This window comes from Ostrea edulis, chromosome 7, assembly GCF_947568905.1.
Source record: "Ostrea edulis chromosome 7, xbOstEdul1.1, whole genome shotgun sequence".
In the NCBI taxonomy this organism is placed as follows: domain Eukaryota; kingdom Metazoa; phylum Mollusca; class Bivalvia; order Ostreida; family Ostreidae; genus Ostrea; species Ostrea edulis.
In genome coordinates, this window is record NC_079170.1 from 48,416,694 (window position 1) to 48,435,864 (window position 19,171).

The 19,171-nt window shown below is 34.2% G+C and overlaps 2 protein-coding genes across 3 annotated transcripts in view; one reads left to right on the plus strand and one right to left on the minus strand.

Moving 5' to 3' along the window:
- LOC125656457 (serine-rich adhesin for platelets-like) overlaps positions 1-19,171 on the minus strand; it is a 106,725-nt gene that overhangs the window by 28,212 nt on the left and 59,342 nt on the right. Inside the window, 5 exon segments of the mRNA XM_056145735.1 lie at positions 2,103-2,222; positions 3,559-3,696; positions 15,812-15,931; positions 16,251-16,373; positions 18,045-18,182. Coding sequence (XP_056001710.1) covers positions 2,103-2,222; positions 3,559-3,696; positions 15,812-15,931; positions 16,251-16,373; positions 18,045-18,182 — 639 coding nt within the window.
- Positions 8,231-14,180, plus strand: LOC130048206 (uncharacterized). Of its 2 annotated transcripts, none has more exons than XM_056144605.1 (2): positions 8,231-8,686; positions 10,967-14,180. In XM_056144605.1, exons 1-2 carry the CDS (start codon positions 8,470-8,472, stop codon positions 11,926-11,928), a joined length of 1,179 nt encoding a protein of 392 aa, XP_056000580.1. In that variant the 5' UTR covers positions 8,231-8,469; the 3' UTR covers positions 11,929-14,180. The 2 variants fall into 2 exon arrangements, with proteins under 2 accessions (XP_056000580.1, XP_056000581.1); XM_056144606.1 differs by having other exon boundaries at positions 12,046-14,180.

Sequence of the window (19,171 nt, forward strand, 5' to 3'; positions counted from 1 at the left end):
GCTAACTGTATGCACATCAATTCAATTTAATTTTTTCAATCTATTTATTGACATCACCATGTTCGTATACAGTGAAAATAACAAAACAAATGACATTTAACTAAAAGAAAAGAATTGAAAAAAAAAATTGCGGCACAATGACTATAGCATATACCGTATATCATGCTTTTTTTCGTGTGTATCCAATTTCCGCTTTGTTCGCGACGATTTCCGAATTGCGGAAAATAAATCCGCGCAAATTTGATACAAACTTGGCTTTTATGATAAAGTTATACGGCCGATATACCCCTCACATCTCAAAGTCTGTCGAAATTCACAACTTTGAAAACAACGCCCTTGATTCCCCGTTTCTTGATTTTATTAAATAAACAACAACTCAGGTTTTGTTAATTAACCTCATCCGACCCTGTGTTGATTATACGTCAACCAGTTGATAGATTGGGTAATATAAGTGTGTCAGTGTGTCGACTAAACAAGATCACAGCTGAACTATTACCCATGTGTTTTAAAACAAAAGTGTTAGGGACGGTAATTCCCAGAATAGTCATGCTCGACTGAAATTGAAAGTAGGAATTGCGTTATAATAAAAAAAAGATAGTCGTTGAATAAAGGTAAAATTTCGTGAAATCACACGAAAATGTTGTAAAAATCATGGTCGTTGGTTGCGTTAGACAGGTGGTCGTTTAATACAGGTACAATAGATAGGGTAACGCCTTGGGGTAGATTATTATGGTCACATAAAGCAGCGAGTCACATATTTACTTGAATGTAAAGAAAAGTGTAGAATCGTTGTGTGATCAGTAACTAAGAAATCGTGTAAATTGTTTCACTGACTGAATTTTTGGCATTTTTAAAAAAATTAAGAATTATACTTTCCCAAGCTGGCTTCTTTTATAAGTTTAAATAATTGTGAATTATATTTTCACGATGACTTTAAAATAGCGAAAATTTGATTCGCGTAAATTTAATACACTATGTAAGGTTCTGATTCGTAGAAAAACATGATGCGGAAAAAACCTGATATAAGGTGTAAGACATATTCATACGGTTCTTTAAAGTCCATGAATTTGTTTTCTCTGCATAAAGCATCTATCTAAATAGTTACACAAAGGTTTTGTGATATTATAATCAAATGGGTCAACAATGTCTTTAATGGGATCAGTACCATAGTATAATTTGTCTCTAAAAATATCATAATATTGAAATCGGAGTTTGTCATACACAGGACAGTAAAGTACAAAATGTTTTTCGTTTTCAACAAATAATTTACAAGTATAGCATATATGTTTTTCCTTGGGGATTATTGGTTTACAAAATCTGCCTGTTTCAATAAATAGTGAATGTGCACTTATTCTTAATTTTATAAGCTGTGATCTTAATCTAAAGGGACTGGTTCACGATTTTTGTTAAAAGATATTTTTCCTTTTTGATGTTAAACATTCAAAATATAACTCACTTAATGTTGACAGCCAAAATTTTGACCTTCTGAATGCAAGAATAAAAGCAATATTTCAACCTTAAATCTGTGTTATGTAAAGAAAGACTCCGAGTCTTTTATGTAACAAACAAACACGTGAAATACCGATTCTGTAATATAAAGCATCTTAATTTTGTATAGTCACGAATTTTAACTTATAGATGACACATTCTACCCCAAAAATGCTTAAACCTAGATTCATATCCATTTCTTTTGAAAATTTCGTAAACAATAGCATTCCCCAATCTTTGTTTACAAAACAAATCATAAACTCTCTTAAATGAGCTTCTGTGATAATGTATAACCTTAATTTTTATGTGAAATCTTTCAAACACATTAGACAGTTATAGATTTTATAATCATTAAAAGAGAAAAACAAAATGTTGGGGAAAATCGTGAATCAGTCCCTTTAAATCTCAATTTTTTTTTAAAATATCACCCATTGTCATGAAACGTTTCCTATTGCTAGATACTATCACTCTTAGCAGTTTGTTTTACATTCCTTCAAGAATTTTTCACTCATTGGGGGACATCATCAGCTGTAGGAGAAGAATCACAAATTCAAACCTATACTTAGCACCCAAGGCCATAGCAGGGAAATTAACATCTGCCATAACATCCTTACCAATACAGTTCCTTTGGTCTGCAGTGAGTCTATATCCTGTCTGACAAGCACATTCATATCCACCATCATTGTTTCTGCACACTTGTTGGCAGCCATGATTTCCAGTGCATTCATCCACATCTGAAAAGTTTAAAACAAAATTTAACACACACAAAAGATAAATAAACAGCACTTTCAGGTCGCACACATCACCCCTAGCTGTTCTAAAAAAGTTTTTAAATGCTTATAAGCTTCAATTTGACCCCAAAATATGCCAGTAAACCTAATCAAAATACAAATTCTGCAACAGCTAACATGAGGATACATCCCTATCACCCCAGTGTTGGTTGTATATTCTACAGAAGATCATTTTACCTATACACACGTATCCCATGTAAGTAAAACCTGACACTCTTTTTATCCTCCCCCCTCTTGTGACCCTATTGGTAATAGTTTATTAAGGGTGCTTACATATCCTTTTTAACAGACAGTAGCTTCATTTTTTGTATCATTTTAAAATGTTTCATTATAACAGGATGAGGGCAAATGCAGTTGACCAGATCAGGATTTGAAATCCAGGCCCTGAATCTCTAGTAAAGTGCACCATCAACCGAGTTACCTGGCCATTTGTGATTGGCCCTGCCTGACTGTCACACGTTTTTCCATACTGCATGCAAGTTCATACAGAGATTTCAAGATCTAGAATGTCATCTAACTGTACAAAAGGAAGTTTTTTGCAAGACATGGATTTTATTGCCTAGTAGTTATTGAGAAGATTTTCTTAATACATCCACCCTATCATCTTCCCATTGAGAGGGATGGGGGAGGTAATTCTTCATTTTCCCAAAGGATAGGACCAATACTGCATCAAGTGACCAGCTAATGAATCGATCTTAGCATGTACTAATAAAAAAATTTAATGTTGTATGTGACAATTTAACACAATCTCAGGAAGGGGGGCAGAAGTGTGTGTGTGTGTGTGTGTGTGTGTGTGTGTGTGTGTGTGTGTGTGTGTGTGTGTGTAAACATGTAGCTGCATCCACGTTTCTGGAGATCAATTTAGAAATAATTTATTGCGATTAATTTTATCATTTCATAGCGATCGATTGTTTTAGTGATTCGAAAACATCTCCACATAAGTGCATACGGTGTAGGAAATAGACTTTTTCTTTTGTTTATCACTGCTACCAAACATCAGAAATTTAATTCAATAACTCATGTTTTGGTACTTGGGCATTCACTTGCAACATTCTGAAAAATAATCTTCAATCCAGACAGATATTGTTGTATCAGACATGAGTTGTCTTTAGTTATCACTAATTTGTAGACAAGAGTTGCCCAAGTGACGCATAATTTTCGTAACTTCTTTTTCTGAAGAGTTCCAAAATTTTCTAGTTCCGATATCCCGTATTGACACAAATTTAATAATAATAAGATTCATCTATTCCCAGTTAACTAATTCTTGTGAATTACTTACCATTACAAGTTCGTTTATCAGCAGCTAACTGGAACCCACTTCGGCAGCCACAGGTGAAGCTCCCTATAGTGTTTGTGCAAGTTCTTCTCGCCACACGACTGTCACAGTGATGGGTATTGAGAGCACATTCATCAATATCTGAATTGAACAAAGTTATATGCCACAGTACAGTAAGTAAATTGCAATGTGATTTTTATATTTTTCAATGGTAGACAAAGTTCATATGTATATTGTTTTACATCCCATTTAAGAATTATACCTTCATTCAAGGACATCACCAGCTTTAGGCGAAGTGCCATAAATTTTGACCTCTGCATTCGCCCCAGGATCATATCAGTGAGGGTTCTTTAACCGTGACACGGAATATCAGATTTTAAGGTCACATCCGCAAAACCTGTGACTTTCACTTCTAATGCTGGACACTCAGTGAAGGAACAATCACTACCTATTTAAAACCTGTGACTTTCACTTCTAATGCTGGACCCTCGGTGAAGGAACAATTTTAATCACTACCTATGTAAAACCTGTGACTTTCACTTCTAATGCTGGACCCTCGGTGAAGGAACAGTCACTACCTATGTAAAACCTGTGACTTTCACTTCTAATGGTGGACACTCAGTGAAGGAACAATCACTACCTATGTAAAACCTGTGACTTTCACTTCTAATGCTGGACACTTCGTGAAGGAACAGTCACTACCTACAGCACTGCCTCAAAAGTATTTGCGGAAAAACAAAATGGTGGCGTGATTTTTTTTAGATAGCAAATTAAAAAATTATTCACAGCTAGAATTCTATGATTGTTTACTAATTTTGAGTTCTCTCCCGTACATGTATCACATGACTAATCATCTGACTAGGTGACGTACCAATGTTGTTGCCTGCTAATTTTTATCAACCGGTGATTTCCAACATGGCACGAAAGTCGAAAGAAATTAGCACTGAGCTTAGACAAGTGGTGGTTGATTTAAAACGGGAGGGACACAGAAATTGTGACATTGAGAGATTGTTGAATATATCTGAGTCAACAATTCGATCTATATGGCGAAAGTTTTGCATCAAGAAGAGAAATGTGGAAAATTTGCCCCGTTCCGGGAGACCTCGAAAAGTTACCAAACGAGCAGAGAGTAGACTTTTGCGCTTAGTAAAAAGAAACTGTGGAAGACAATTACGGGACATAACGAATAATTTCAACGATGGAGGTGCAGTAAATGTTCATCACAAGACTGTCCAAAGGATTTTACACAGGAATAAGGTTTTTAGGCGAGTTGTAAGGAAGAAAATGGTAGTCAGGGAGGTAAATAGAAAAAAACGACTTTCATGGTGTCTTGCGAGGAGAGAATGGTCAGTTCAGAATGAATGGAAGCAAGTTATATTCAGTGATGAATCACAGATTGTGATAGAACAGAATAATCATGTGTATGTGTGGCGGTCTGCAAATGAAGCTTACCGTCCGGAATGCATGTGTCGCTCATTTCAGAAGCGAGTGACGGTAATGATATGGGGTTGCATATCTTGGCATGGTGTTCGCACTTTATGTAAAGTAAACGGAAATATAAATGCTGTAAAATATCAAGAAATTCTCGAAAATAATCTTTGGCCTGTTTTAGCCCGTCATTTCTCCAACAGAATTTATCGGTTTCAGGATGACAATGCCCCTGTACATCGAGCGCGAATTATTGAGGAATACAAACACAATAATAATATTAACTGTTTGACGTTGCCTGCCCAGTCACCAGATCTAAAGATAATTGAAAATATATGGCTTCGCATTAAAAGAGAATTTCAATATACCGCCCGAAACATAAGGACCCCAGATGAACTTTTTAACGCCATCAACGAACTGTGGACTTCTTATCAACCCCAGTATGTCCAAAATTTATACAATTCACTTCCAAGGAGAATACTGGTAGTCATTCGCTCCAAAGGTTGCTTGACAAAGTATTAAAGTAAGTCTGTTTATCATTTTAAGTATTTATTTGAGCTCTAAATTTTGGAGACAGAGTTTGTTTACAACGTCCGCCATTTTGTTTTTCCGCGAATATTTTTGAGGCAGCGCTGTATTTTAAACATCTTATTTAGTGTGATGCGTCACTGGGATTGGGATTGAACCCCGATCTCCTGGTTGTGAAGCAAATGCCCTTACCACTAGGCTATTTGACCATTGTAATACAATTAACTACAATGTTCTATGGAATACACATGTCACATACAAGTACATCAGTATGCAGCAAAGAGGGGATCATTGATAATTTATGCTCTTAATCATCTTCAATACTAAAATTGAAAGTTCTATCTCTCACAGTTCTTATAGACAGATGGATTAACAACCGGACACTGACAAATTAAGACAAATATTGAACAAGCATTCTGAAAGTATTGCATGGAAATACATAGTCCCCTATCGTTTACACAAATTCTTGAACTGCAACAATATTCAAAGTTCATTAGGTAGGTTATGGTAATAAAGGGGGGAAATGGGGAACCTGGATATGAATGGTTGGAAATCAACTACTATTCAGGTACAAAGACTAGACCAGGAAAATAGACAAATCCATATTAGTTTTTTGTCTATAACCAAGTCGATGAACTGTGAAATGATCAAAATTCACTGTCAAGGAATTTGCGTTACAAATCACTCAATGCTTTGCGTCTAATTTTTCAAACTAAAGATGTCACTATATACATTTATTGCATGATAGTGAGGGAGATATGAATATTTATTCACCCCAGAAAAATCATATTCCATGAGGGCAACGCCCCAGGGGAATATGATTTTCTTGGGTGAATAAATATTCATATCTCCCGAACATTCATGCAATAAATTGTTTATTATACCGAAACAAAGCAAGACTCCAAAAATAAATTTGAAATTGGAGTCCGCTCAACTATACATTGTATGTAGCTGAGATTGCGTTAACAGTAACACCGCGCTGTCAACGTATTAGGCGGTACAAACAACGAATGACAGTGATATGATAACCATGCAGTTTTTGTATCTCCATTCTCCATGGATGCTGAAATACTTGCTTGCTTTTTCTACCAACCAAAACCAAGCGATTTAAATGTATAGCAGAGACCCGCATATTTTGTGCCTTACGAACTATCAAAGTACAATGACTCGAACTTATTGTGACGTCACAATAAACTTCGTTTACCTTGACGTTAAATATATGGAAATACACGAGGCTGTGTGTTTGTTGTTGCCTGCGTCATTCGGAACACTCGGGTTTGTTCATTTAACTGGACACGAAAGTGAAACAAGAAATATCCGAAGGGGTGGAACACGATGTTTTGTTGCAGGGCAAACACGACGGTCACGTGACCTTCTCGGCCAACCAGATTCTGTTTTACTAGTGATTCTTTATATGAGGTATAATAATACAAGTTGTTGCAAATTGAAGATTGATATCTGCAGTATCATGTTACCTAGGCAGGCCGAGATAGTGTCACTTGAAACAATTGAAAAACAATTAAAATTAAATTCATTTACACAGAGTGATGTAACAGGGACACTGCAAGTTTAAATCAAATTTATAAATAAGAGATCATATAAATATCTTTATTGCGACTTTCATTTTACTTCCTATTTAAAAAAAGTTTATAATTCTTATTTACTGTAAAATCTGAATACTGTTATATGAATTCAACACCTTCTGTTCCAGATGTAACAGGACACAGACTTCAACACAAATATAAGAAAATTACCACCAATATTGAAATAAATTGAAGAAAATATTCATTCAAGGACTGCACCTGCTTTCAAACATTTTTTGGTTACGTATGCACAACCATATACCAATGGCTTTGGCTCATTTGAAAAAAAAAGACGTAACACTGGACACTAAAAGTCTTCCATCGAACCTACTTGTTAAGGATTTTCTTATTTGTAAGCTTTTAATCTGAATCAGATCAAAGGAAGCATCAATAAAATAACAACTTAAAGCTGTATGGTCCGAATTACAATATTTTTTCCATCTCGTAAAAACGCTATTAAATCATCGCACGTATGTAGTTATGAGGCTGTATGACATATCATAAATTATTTCACCTGTTTTAACCCAAATCATTTGATTTTAAATCGATGTTTATAAATAAATGTTTATAAATAACCGCGCCATGCTGCCATTTCAATTAAGTGACAGTCGCGTGACCAGTTCAAACTTTCAGACCATCGGTGGTCTTATCTGTGTAAAGCTGTGTTTTTATTATAACAGTACCGTACCATAAGTTTAATAAAAATAAAAATATCAAATACCTCTTAGTAATTCGTTGTTTTATGCTCTTTCAGCCTTAAAACTAGACAGTTGCGTATGAGATATACATCATGTTGGGATTCCCTTGACGCACGTGGGTCTATTTATAGACGTCTATTATGGGATGATTTATATATGTACCCACTATATTTATTTTCTAAATAATATTTGTACTGTTTTCTTTTACATGCAGATGTTTTCAAGCATGTAATTAAGAGAAAGTTAATAACTTTATAAAGTGATTAATCTGCTTTATAGTAATTATGTACAAAAATAATACATGAACATCGGGTCATAAAGCTTTAAAAAAGGAAACATTTCAAGTTTTATTTCTATCAGGCCATGATATCCAGGCGGAGGCTATGTTACGATAATAAATTCTTCTAATATTGTCCGTGTTACATCTTCCATAATAAGATTTATAGAATTAACTATAAATCCATTTATTTTAGCCAGACTTAAATATATTTTATTTCTGAGGATTTTTTCGGAAACACTATTCCGGAATCCTACCGGAAATAAGTTGGCAAATAGAATAGCATTTCCTTTTATGACGAGGCAATTTCGGGAGAACGGTGAGATAACAGTCGAGACAACATTTTAATTTTTTATAAGATTCAGAAGCTACGGAAAATAAGTTAAATTGTAGAAAAAACATGCCAAAAGAAAAATCAACGAGGGCGAAAAAGAAGAAGGGAGGTGATGTTATGAGAAAGGGGCGAACAAATAAAAATGTGGAAGGTCCAGTTGAATTTCAAGAGCAGACGACAATGGAGACATCAACAAATAACGGATTTGAGGGAGAAATGGATGTATCACCCAGAGATGAACCATCGGGATTCCGCATGGAGAATTCCAGGGAAACCATTCGAGGTACACAGGGCATAGATATACCAAATATGGTCAACAGTTACAACAATGTCATTGGACTTAATGTTTCACAAGAAATTAAAAACAAAATAGTCAGTGGTCAGTATGTAGAATTGGCAAAACTGTTGATTAATTCTAATGAACCACAAAAACAAACAATTGTAATGGTGAATGGGGAATTACAAACATCCGAGAAAAATTCTAAAAAAAATCAACAACATTGAACAATGGACGGATGCATTTATAATTTTTTGCAGTATTTATTTAGAAGCACATCCGGCAAAAACATTAGAAATTTTGAAATACATGAATGATGTTAGGTTAGCAGCATCTAGGTCAGGAAATCTTGGATTTAAAGAGTATGACCAACAATTCAGATTAAAAATGGCAAAGAACCCTACAAAACCATGGGGTGAGGTTGATTCAGAATTATGGTTGATGTTTGTTTTACCTGCTGTTAAAACTCTGTCTGCTGCTCCAACTTACCAGAGTCAGAGTAAAAAATGCTACAATTACAACTACCAAGGTTCATGCTTCAGATCACCCTGTGCATATTTGCATGTATGTATCAAGTGTGGGGGTCAACATCCTATCAACAATTGTCAATCAAAAAACATCAGCACACAAGGGGAAGGTTTTAGTAATTTTCGTGGACAGGGAAATTACAGATTTTCAAGGGGTCAGTACCAAAACACAAGAGGAAGAGGGGGGTCTCAATTCAGAGGTCAAAGGGGAACTTTCTAAAGTATGGAAGCTTGGGACCACCCCTATAGATATAAACAATTTAGAATCATTGTTACACAGTTATCCTAAAAAAAAATATAGCTTTAGAGCTTTTGCAAGGATTTAGATTTGGATTCAGATTAGGGTACAAAGGGCCAAGAATAGGGAGTGAATCAGATAATCTTACATCAGTCAAAAAACACCCTGAGAAAGCAAAAGAAAAAATAGATAATGAAGTAGAAAAAGGAAGGATAGGGGGACCATATTCAAATAAACCAATATCAAATTTAAAAATATCGCCAATAGGCATTGTACCAAAAAAAGAGGGAATGTGGCGATTAATTACACATCTATCTTTTCCAGAAAATAACGGTGTTAATCACTACATAGATCCCCAAGAATGTACAGTAGCTTATACATCTTTAGATCAGGTTTTAGAAACAGTAGCTAGGTTGGGAACAGGAACATTGCTGGCTAAGATGGATATAAAATCTGCATTTAGACTAATGATAATCCATCCTGGTGATTTTGATTTGCTAGGTTTCAAATTTCAAGGTAAATATTACATTGACAAATGTTTACCAATGGGTTGTGCAATGTCATGTAATCTGTTTGAAAAGTTTTCAACATTTTTACACTGGCAACTACAGAAACAGACAGGTATTGACACGATTTATCATTATCTGGATGATTTCTTATTTATTGGAAGAGTAGGTACTCAAGAATGTTCACATTTAATGGAAGAGTTTCAGAATTTGTGCAGTTTGGTGGGTGTACCGTTAGCAAATGAAAAAACAGTAGGGCCATCTACAAGCATTATATTTTTAGGTTTAGAAATAAATACGGTTGATATGGTTGTAAAAATTCCTCTAGAAAAGGTAAAACAGTTGAAATCTATGCTAAATATGGCCCTTATTAAAAAGTCATTACAGTTACAAGAAGTACAAAGCATAGTTGGAAGCTTAAATTTTTTCAGCAAAGGTGTGCCAAATGCAAGAGCATTCAACAGAAGGTTTTATGATGCTACTTGTGGGGTGACAAAAGCTCATCATCATATCAAAATCACAAATGAGTTTAGGGAAGATGTTAAAACTTGGTTACTTTTTTTTAGAACAGTTCAATGGTGTTAGACTCTTGCATGAGAGTGATTGGCTGAGTAACGAAAATATGAAATTGTTTACAGATAGTACAGGCAATCCAGATTTGGGATGTGGGGCATACTGGGAAGGTAGATGGGTTTTCTGGCCTTGGCCAACAAAATGGGATTTAGGTATTTTTAAAGAAATGTCATTTTTGGAGCTGGTGCCCATTGTATTAGCTATTTACATATGGGGCGAAATGCTCTTTAAGAACAAGAGGATCATAATGTACATTGACAACAATGCACTGGTGTCAATTATTAACAAACAAACATCAAAATCAAAAAGAATCATGTTTTTGATAAGAAAGTTGGTCCTTATACTGTTAAAAAACAACATAGTATTCAAGGCAAAACATATAGCAGGTACACAAAATAGTATCGCAAATGCACTGTCACGTAAACAGTTTAAAACATTTCAGGAATTGGCTCCACAAGCAAACAAGATACCAGAAAAAATACCAGTAGAATTTCAGCAGTTGATGTTAGAAATGAAGTAAACAACTTGTTACATCTAGCAACAGCCCCAAATACTCAGGAAACATACAACCAGGGACTAAGATGCTTTGAGGAATTCCAGGATTCCCTAAACCTTAGCAAAATATGGCCCCCTACGTTAGAGCAAATAGTTCTATTTATAGGTTATATGTCAGCAAAACATCTCTCAGTGGCAACAGCTAGAACTTACATTTCAGCTATTTCTTACAAACTAAAAATTCAAAACAATAGGGATGAAACTCAAAGCTTTCTGGTTAAGAAACTCTTAGAAGGATTCAGAAGAAAGGTCAAGAAAAATGATGCCAGACTGCCAATTACATCAAATATATTAAATCAAATACTACAAAGTTTGCACTTGGTTTGTACAAACTACTATGAATGCAAACTGTTTCAAGCCGCCTACACTTTAGCATTTTTTGGTTTCTTTAGAGTTGGAGAAATGACAGTAAAAAACCAAAAAGATCTGGGACATGCAATTGAATATGAAGACATAACAATGTTTACAGAAGAAAATAAAATCCAAATAAAATTAAAGCATTCCAAAGTGGATCAAATAGGGGAAGGAGAAACAATTACTATTCAGAATAGCCAATTTGGGTCTCAAATACAACCAATTAAGATTATTCAAGAATATCTAGCAATACGACCTTCAGTGCAGGGGAAGTTGTTCTGTCATTTTAGTGGACAACCATTAACTAGATACCAATTTACGGCAGTTTTAAATAAAGTTTTGTCGATAATAGGGTTAGAAGGTAAAAAATACAAGTCTCATTCATTTAGAATTGGGGCAGCAACCAGTGCAGCAATGTTTGGTATGTCAGAGGAAGAAATCTGTAAAGCAGGAAGATGGAAATCTAAAGCATACAAAATTTATGTTAGGATGTAATCATAATATAAATGTAGGTGTAACCCTTAAGACTGTCATATGTTTAAGTATATATGAAAATGGTTTCAAGTCATATAATTATATAATCTTGTCATGTCTCTATATATACACTTTCAGAACAACAGGTATGGGTAGTGGGCTCATCAATAGTCAAAAGAGCATTTTTAGCAGCTAGAATCAGACCAGATGGAGTTAACTTGGGACTAATGGATAGATTAAATGTGTCTATTTGGTGGCAAGGAAAAGGGGGTATGGGCTGGTATGAAATGTACAACAAGATCAAAACATTGCTGAAAGTTGCTGACCCTCCTGATTACATTATTCTACATTGTGGTGGTAATAATATTGGGTACACACCAATCAAACAGCTTATACAAGATATGAAAGGTACAATTGACAAAATTTGGAAACTTTTACCCAATACAAAGCTTGTATGGTCACAAATATTGCCTAGAAAGAACTGGTATTCATCAGATAGCATAGAAAAAATGAATAATTCTGCAAAAAGAATCAACAGTTCAGTGGCGGCTTATATAGTAAGGAATGGGGGATGTTATATCAAGTATTTGGATATCAAACTTGTAAACACAAATCTTTTTGAGGCAGATGGGGTCCATATATCAAATATAGGCAATGAAATTTTTCTCAACAACATTAGTGCAGGGTTAGAACAATTTATAACGAATGGATGGCAAGTGTATCCAAAGTTATACTAGAATTTGGACGGGGTATTTTGTGGCAAGGTCTTGGCTCCAGGAACTAGCCGCTTCCCCCCCTTGGTGGCGGTGGCTTCAATGGTTAATATTGTAACCATTTCCGCCATGTGGAAGAATGCGCGTCTGGTTCCTGTGATTGGACATTGAATGATTTGATTGGACAATATTGTATGTATTGAATTATTTGGTGACAATTTGGTCACATATATATATGATACACTTTGATTGCCGCTCACCGGAATCATAGTCATATGGTTTTTTGTTTAATTGAAAATTGACATTTTAATGATTGATGTTTGGGGGTGATTGCAAATCGTCTCATTGCCGTCAACCGGAATGAGAAGATCTGCGAAATTTGTTGCTTGATTTTATGATATAACATTAGGCAATGATGTGTTTTTGGCCTGTACCATTTGGGTGTCAATACACAGGTGTAATTTACATGGTAAAATTTTAATGTAAAACTTTAAAATTTTACTCATTGCCTAGTTGCCAAGACCAACAACAGCCACAATGGGGAGGGGGGTGTTGTTATAAAATACAATAAGTGCAAAAAATAAACTTGTATATAGGTAAACATAATGTTATGTCTTTATTTCCATCCCAGGACAAGGTCAGCTTACAAGTACAATGTACACTACAAACTGCTATCATTTTGAAGTTTTGCAAGGCTGGTCTATAATAATAAGATTTATAGAATTAACTATAAATCCATTTATTTTAGCCAGACTTAAATATATTTTATTTCTGAGGATTTTTTCGGAAACACTATTCCGGAATCCTACCGGAAATAAGTTGGCAAATAGAATAGCATTTCCTTTTATGACGAGGCAATTTCGGGAGAACGGTGAGATAACAGTCGAGACAACATTTTAATTTCCCTTCCCACCCATCCCAAAAAGTTGTAAGAATATGTACTGCGGAAAATGTTTTCAATTTTTCAGGTGAGCTCGATTCTTGGATATAGTTCTGGTTATGGGAAAAGAAACAAATACAATGGAGTGTGTTTGAAAAGACTGTCTTGGCAACTTGGGGCCAGATAAAGTACATTTTTGATTACGGAACACAAGAAGAATGCGCGTCTGGTTCCTGTGATTGGACATTGAATGATTTGATTGGACAATATTGTATGTATTGAATTATTTGGTGACAATTTGGTCACATATATATATGATACACTTTGATTGCCGCTCACCGGAATCATAGTCATATGGTTTTTTGTTTAATTGAAAATTGACATTTTAATGATTGATGTTTGGGGGTGATTGCAAATCGTCTCATTGCCGTCAACCGGAATGAGAAGATCTGCGAAATTTGTTGCTTGATTTTATGATATAACATTAGGCAATGATGTGTTTTTGGCCTGTACCATTTGGGTGTCAATACACAGGTGTAATTTACATGGTAAAATTTTAATGTAAAACTTTAAAATTTTACTCATTGCCTAGTTGCCAAGACCAACAACAGCCACAATGGGGAGGGGGGTGTTGTTATAAAATACAATAAGTGCAAAAAATAAACTTGTATATAGGTAAACATAATGTTATGTCTTTATTTCCATCCCAGGACAAGGTCAGCTTACAAGTACAATGTACACTACAAACTGCTATCATTTTGAAGTTTTGCAAGGCTGGTCTATAATAATATATTTTTTTAAAGAAATTTTATAAAGAATTTACTTTACGGTTATTTCTTGACACAATATAGTTTCACTCAATCAAATAGAAATTTAATCATATGTAAAAGAACATTTTTGAATACACAGATTTAGGCAATTCTTGTTTGGAAAGATTGATGTAACTGTGGACACGATCAATCCAAAAGATTGACATAAACCCTGTGTCAATGTAGCGTTCTTCAATATTTACAACTTAAAAGAAATTCAATTTTTATTCCTTTCCAAACAACCCAAATCTGTGTTATAAATCTCTGTTATAAATGTTTCAGGAAACATCTTTAAATCTACGACAAAGTTTGCAATCACAAAAATGAGTGATGTAACATGTGACAGACACCCCCTACTACGTTCGCCTCGTCCATTGTTTTCTTGGAACTGATCCAACACGCGCACATGTCTCTACCAAAAATGAAAGCGAAGACCAGACAATATCGTAAAAACAGGATGTTTGTCACCTGGTCATTCATTTATTTCATATTTGGCATGTTTAGACAGACGTACCGTTTGAACACGGAAACATAAATTAAATTAGGATGATTATTTTTCAAACAATTAATTTAGATTTTGATACCCCACTGGTCTTTAAACAGTATTAAAACAATACTTGCTATAAATAGAACTTAATTTTAGAAAAATTGGATATCTTTTTAACAGGCACATTTAAAGGAAAGATATTTTTATATTGAAAATACAATCAAGAAAATTGGGTAGAATGATTTTATGTGAAGCCGATGACACGTCATCTCTGCAGGTGATGAAAAAAATGTCACAGATAATGTCCACTGATTTGCAACAAAAACAAAAGATCATAAAAAAGTTAAATACTTCACTTACAATCTTTGAAATATTATTAGTTATCAAATACGAGCATTACGAAATTGATTAATTAGTTTATTCATGAAAATTGTGAAACAATGGGAAATTAATGGCGATTTAGATAGACGTAACGCAAATTCCTTGACAGCGAATTTTGGATCAAATATAAGTGATTAATGATTAATTTAACTACATTGTTGTATTACTATGCTGTATTACTCTGCTAGATGTTCTAATGAATGTAGTATTCTTATGTACAGAAATAAGAAACATGGATGTAAACTGACAATTCATACTATTTTTCTAAGCCCAAGGGCCATAACTTGGTGAAAAATCAACGGATCAAGACAAAATTCAAACCTGATCTGTAACTTGTTATGGCAAAGCAATGTACCGAATATCAAATAAATATCTGCAAGAACAGAGAAAACAATTGAGGAAAACTGATTTATTGTACTGACGGACATACAGAGTGCAAACCTTAAGTCCCCTTCGACTTCGTCAGTAGGGGACTATAAAATACAATGTAGAATTGTGTCACTAGTTAACAGATCAGAAATACCTATGTATTTATAAATGATGGTCACACAAGGAATAAACACTCAAAACAAAAACTCTACTTTGCACCACATTAGCGAGTAGTAGAATGTACCAGACAGACATACAGGCCTACCTGAACATACTCTGCCATTCCCCGAGAACCCTGCATTACAGGCACAGGTGTATCCCCCTGCAGTGTTTGTACAAGTGCCATTAGCGTGGCAATCATTGGCACCTGCACATTCATTAATATCTGTAATAAAAAAAACATAATTTTATACATTATACAAAATGTTGATCAAATTATAATCTTCTTATATACAGGTGTTATATCTATACTGACATTATATAGCATTATCACAATGTTCTCAGATAGCTTTATAAATAAATAATATAAAAACATTTAAATCAATTTATATACTTAATTAACTCAACAAAAATAAGTAACAGAATTAGTTTGTAAATACTGTGGTTTCACAATTTTTTTTCTCATTGAATACTGATATTCAGGTACTAATTCTTTTTTCTTTTTACAACACTTTGTCATATTTTCACACACTATGCTGGCATACCTTGACATAGAGCCCCTACTTTGGAGTAGCCTGATACACATTGACACTCATACCCTGGATCCTTGTTGACACACTGAGAATTGGCGGGACAGCTGGCAGTGCCCAGTGTACATTCATTGGCATCTGTAACCAATCAAAACATATGTAAGTCATACAATTCATCAGAGAGTTGTTAGAAATGATGTCACAGGATTAAAAACACTTTTAATTTTTTTTATCTAAATAGTCATCAAGTTTAAAATCACAAGCAACTCCACAAGTTTGCATGGTGCACTTTCAATCACTATCCAAGTGTAAATTTTATATATGACTATCCAAGGAGTAAATTTGTATCATTATAGTTCAAACAGAATATACTTAACTGTTGTCATATCAACATGAATCTAGTTTCATTTCTTATTTTATCTATACAATGTTATCTGTTGAATAGGTCTGATGCTAAGTCAGAGGACTCCTCCACAGTAGAGAATAATATCTGAATGCAACATTCATACAAAGTTCTACAAATGTTGATAATTTACAAAGTTACAGAGACATTCATAGTTATGACACACAATATAAGCAACAAATATGTGCACAGTGTGAGCTTCTCGGTCAGATTTTAAACTTTTGGAATCAATGACCTTGACAAAGTCCAAATGACATTGGCTTTATCACAGGGCTGTTCCATTTAAACATATTGGGTACCAGGGGAAGGCAGTTTTTTAAAAAAAATCTATGGGTGGTTCACATTGGTAGGATACTGATTCTATGGTGGGTGGCTTTTGCACAAAAATTGCTTCTATGGGTGGTTATTCTACCAAACCATATACCAAGGTAATTTGTGAGAAAATAATTGACAGAGGCAATCTGTAAATTATGCATAAAGGGAATTGCATGTATTGAATACTGAAATAAAGTTGATATCAAGATGAAAAAGTATGCTGTGCTGTATGATTGGGAAAAAAAATCTGATTTGGGAATATTTAAAATTCTACTTTTCGAATAAATTAACGTTGCTTTTATTAGTGTCCATAAAGGTTCATTATTTGCCTCTAGGTGGATAGGAGTGTACCAAAATCACTTCTATGGGTGGTCATCCTAATTTTCAAGAGCCCCCATTCCTTGTATATATTACTGGAATAACCCTCATAACAAACAAATTGAATGTGACCAGAAAAAAATGTCTAGTCCAAGTTCTTATGCCTCTACCACAAAGTTAAGATCTAAATATTTCCTTTCACAAATGACCTATTTAGTGACCTTTAATATCTAGCATGTGCCTCAATAAGTATGCTTGGTTGTCTTGATCTTTAAAAAATTATTTTGAGTCAGGTTTACGACACATCATCTGATTATAAGCAACATTAGTATCAAGTATAAATGCTCAATGTTTCTCCATTATAAAGAAATGATTGCACAAAAAATTAAAGTTTTTCATAAATGACCTTGTCTAAATGACCTTGTGTCAGCTAGGATCAAGACACACCATCTGGCCATATACAACTTTATATGTAAAATATGAACTTTAAACACTCTTTCAAGAAATGTACAGTATAATTTGAGCTAAAGTACAGAAATATCCACTGCCTTGTAGGTATGCAGAAAATTCAAAGAGAAATAACACATACTTTATGTCCTAATAAACAGAGAGTCAAATCAATGACGGCCACTATTACAAATTGTGATGATTGAGCCCTTAATATTATTTTCTCTATGAAGTAATTGTTTACAATCCCTTCTCTTAATAAGCCAGTAATAGCATCAGATGATATCCTCTAATTAATTAATCAAACAATGAATTAATCCACATACCAGTACAGACAGTCTGCTGAGTTTTGACATAGGAACTGTTGACACAGTTACAGACATAAGAACCATTAGTGTCCAAGCAGATCACATTGTTGGCAATTCTGCACAGGTTGTCCGCTTCTGAGGCACATTCATTTTTATCTACATTCATAAAAAATATTGTTCAAGAATTACATTCAAATGAGCACATTCACATTAAAAAAATCAAGCATTCAGTATGAAAAGTTTGGGTGGAAAACATGCAACACAAAAGACTGATTTAGGACATGTCAATCATACCTTAGAACTTTGTTTAATTTTTTATGTTCCTTAGTTTATATGATCTTCCCAAGTAAGCCTTTGTTACTTGATAAAAGCAGTGAAAACAGCACATTGATGTAAATTTTAAAAAAATCATTTATTTTGATAATCACGAAGTTACACTGCAAAAATCATTATAGTTTGTTATTCATATGTTGGTATAATACTGATATTGTCCATTTACTTGTGTATACACATGATTAGCATTTCATATAAGTATGTACTCGTTTCCCCAACATGCTACATCAACATGTACTTTGCAGTCCATGTAACCTGTAGCTAATGTTGTACATTTTTTTCTTTTTTGAAATTTCCTTCTTTATAAACTGTCTTGCTGCTATGCCCTCTGGGCCCAAAATTGGAATAAAACTTATCTTATAACAGACTAAACTAGTAGGGTTGAAGTGAAAATTTTTGGTATTAACAAAATGAAAATAATTAAAACCACACATGCAGCTTGACAAACTGCTATATTAGCTTCTAAATCAGTACCCAAAATATCTATGCCTGTTTGACTACATTGATATCATTTTCAAATCCTGCAACCTTTTTAAATTTCTTGCTTTCCTATTGGCTGAGAATCAACAACCTTAAAAATAGAACATTAGGGTTTACCTGCACACACCGTTCAGGTGAATAGAACACTGGATTTCAACATCGGGTAAAAATGAATTGGAAATTTGAACAACAGGCCCACAGGCCTAATCGGTCACCTGGGTACTAGTTAAAAGTATTACTACCAAGGGCTATGAAATCTAGAAAAACATTCCTGTTCTGAATATATCTAATCTAAATTCTAATGTTCAGCAACAGTATAAACCAAGATGTGT

What these genes read in the sequence shown, in the direction of transcription:
- LOC130048206 (XM_056144605.1), top strand. Translation starts at nt 8,470, where the DNA reads ATGCCAAAAGAAAAATCAACGAGGGCGAAAAAGAAGAAGGGAGGTGAT. An exon ending in TTCCAGGGAAACCATTCGAG is followed by an intron (nt 8,687 to 10,966) that starts GTACACAGGGCA and finishes AAAACATTTCAG; the next exon opens with GAATTGGCTCCACAAGCAAA.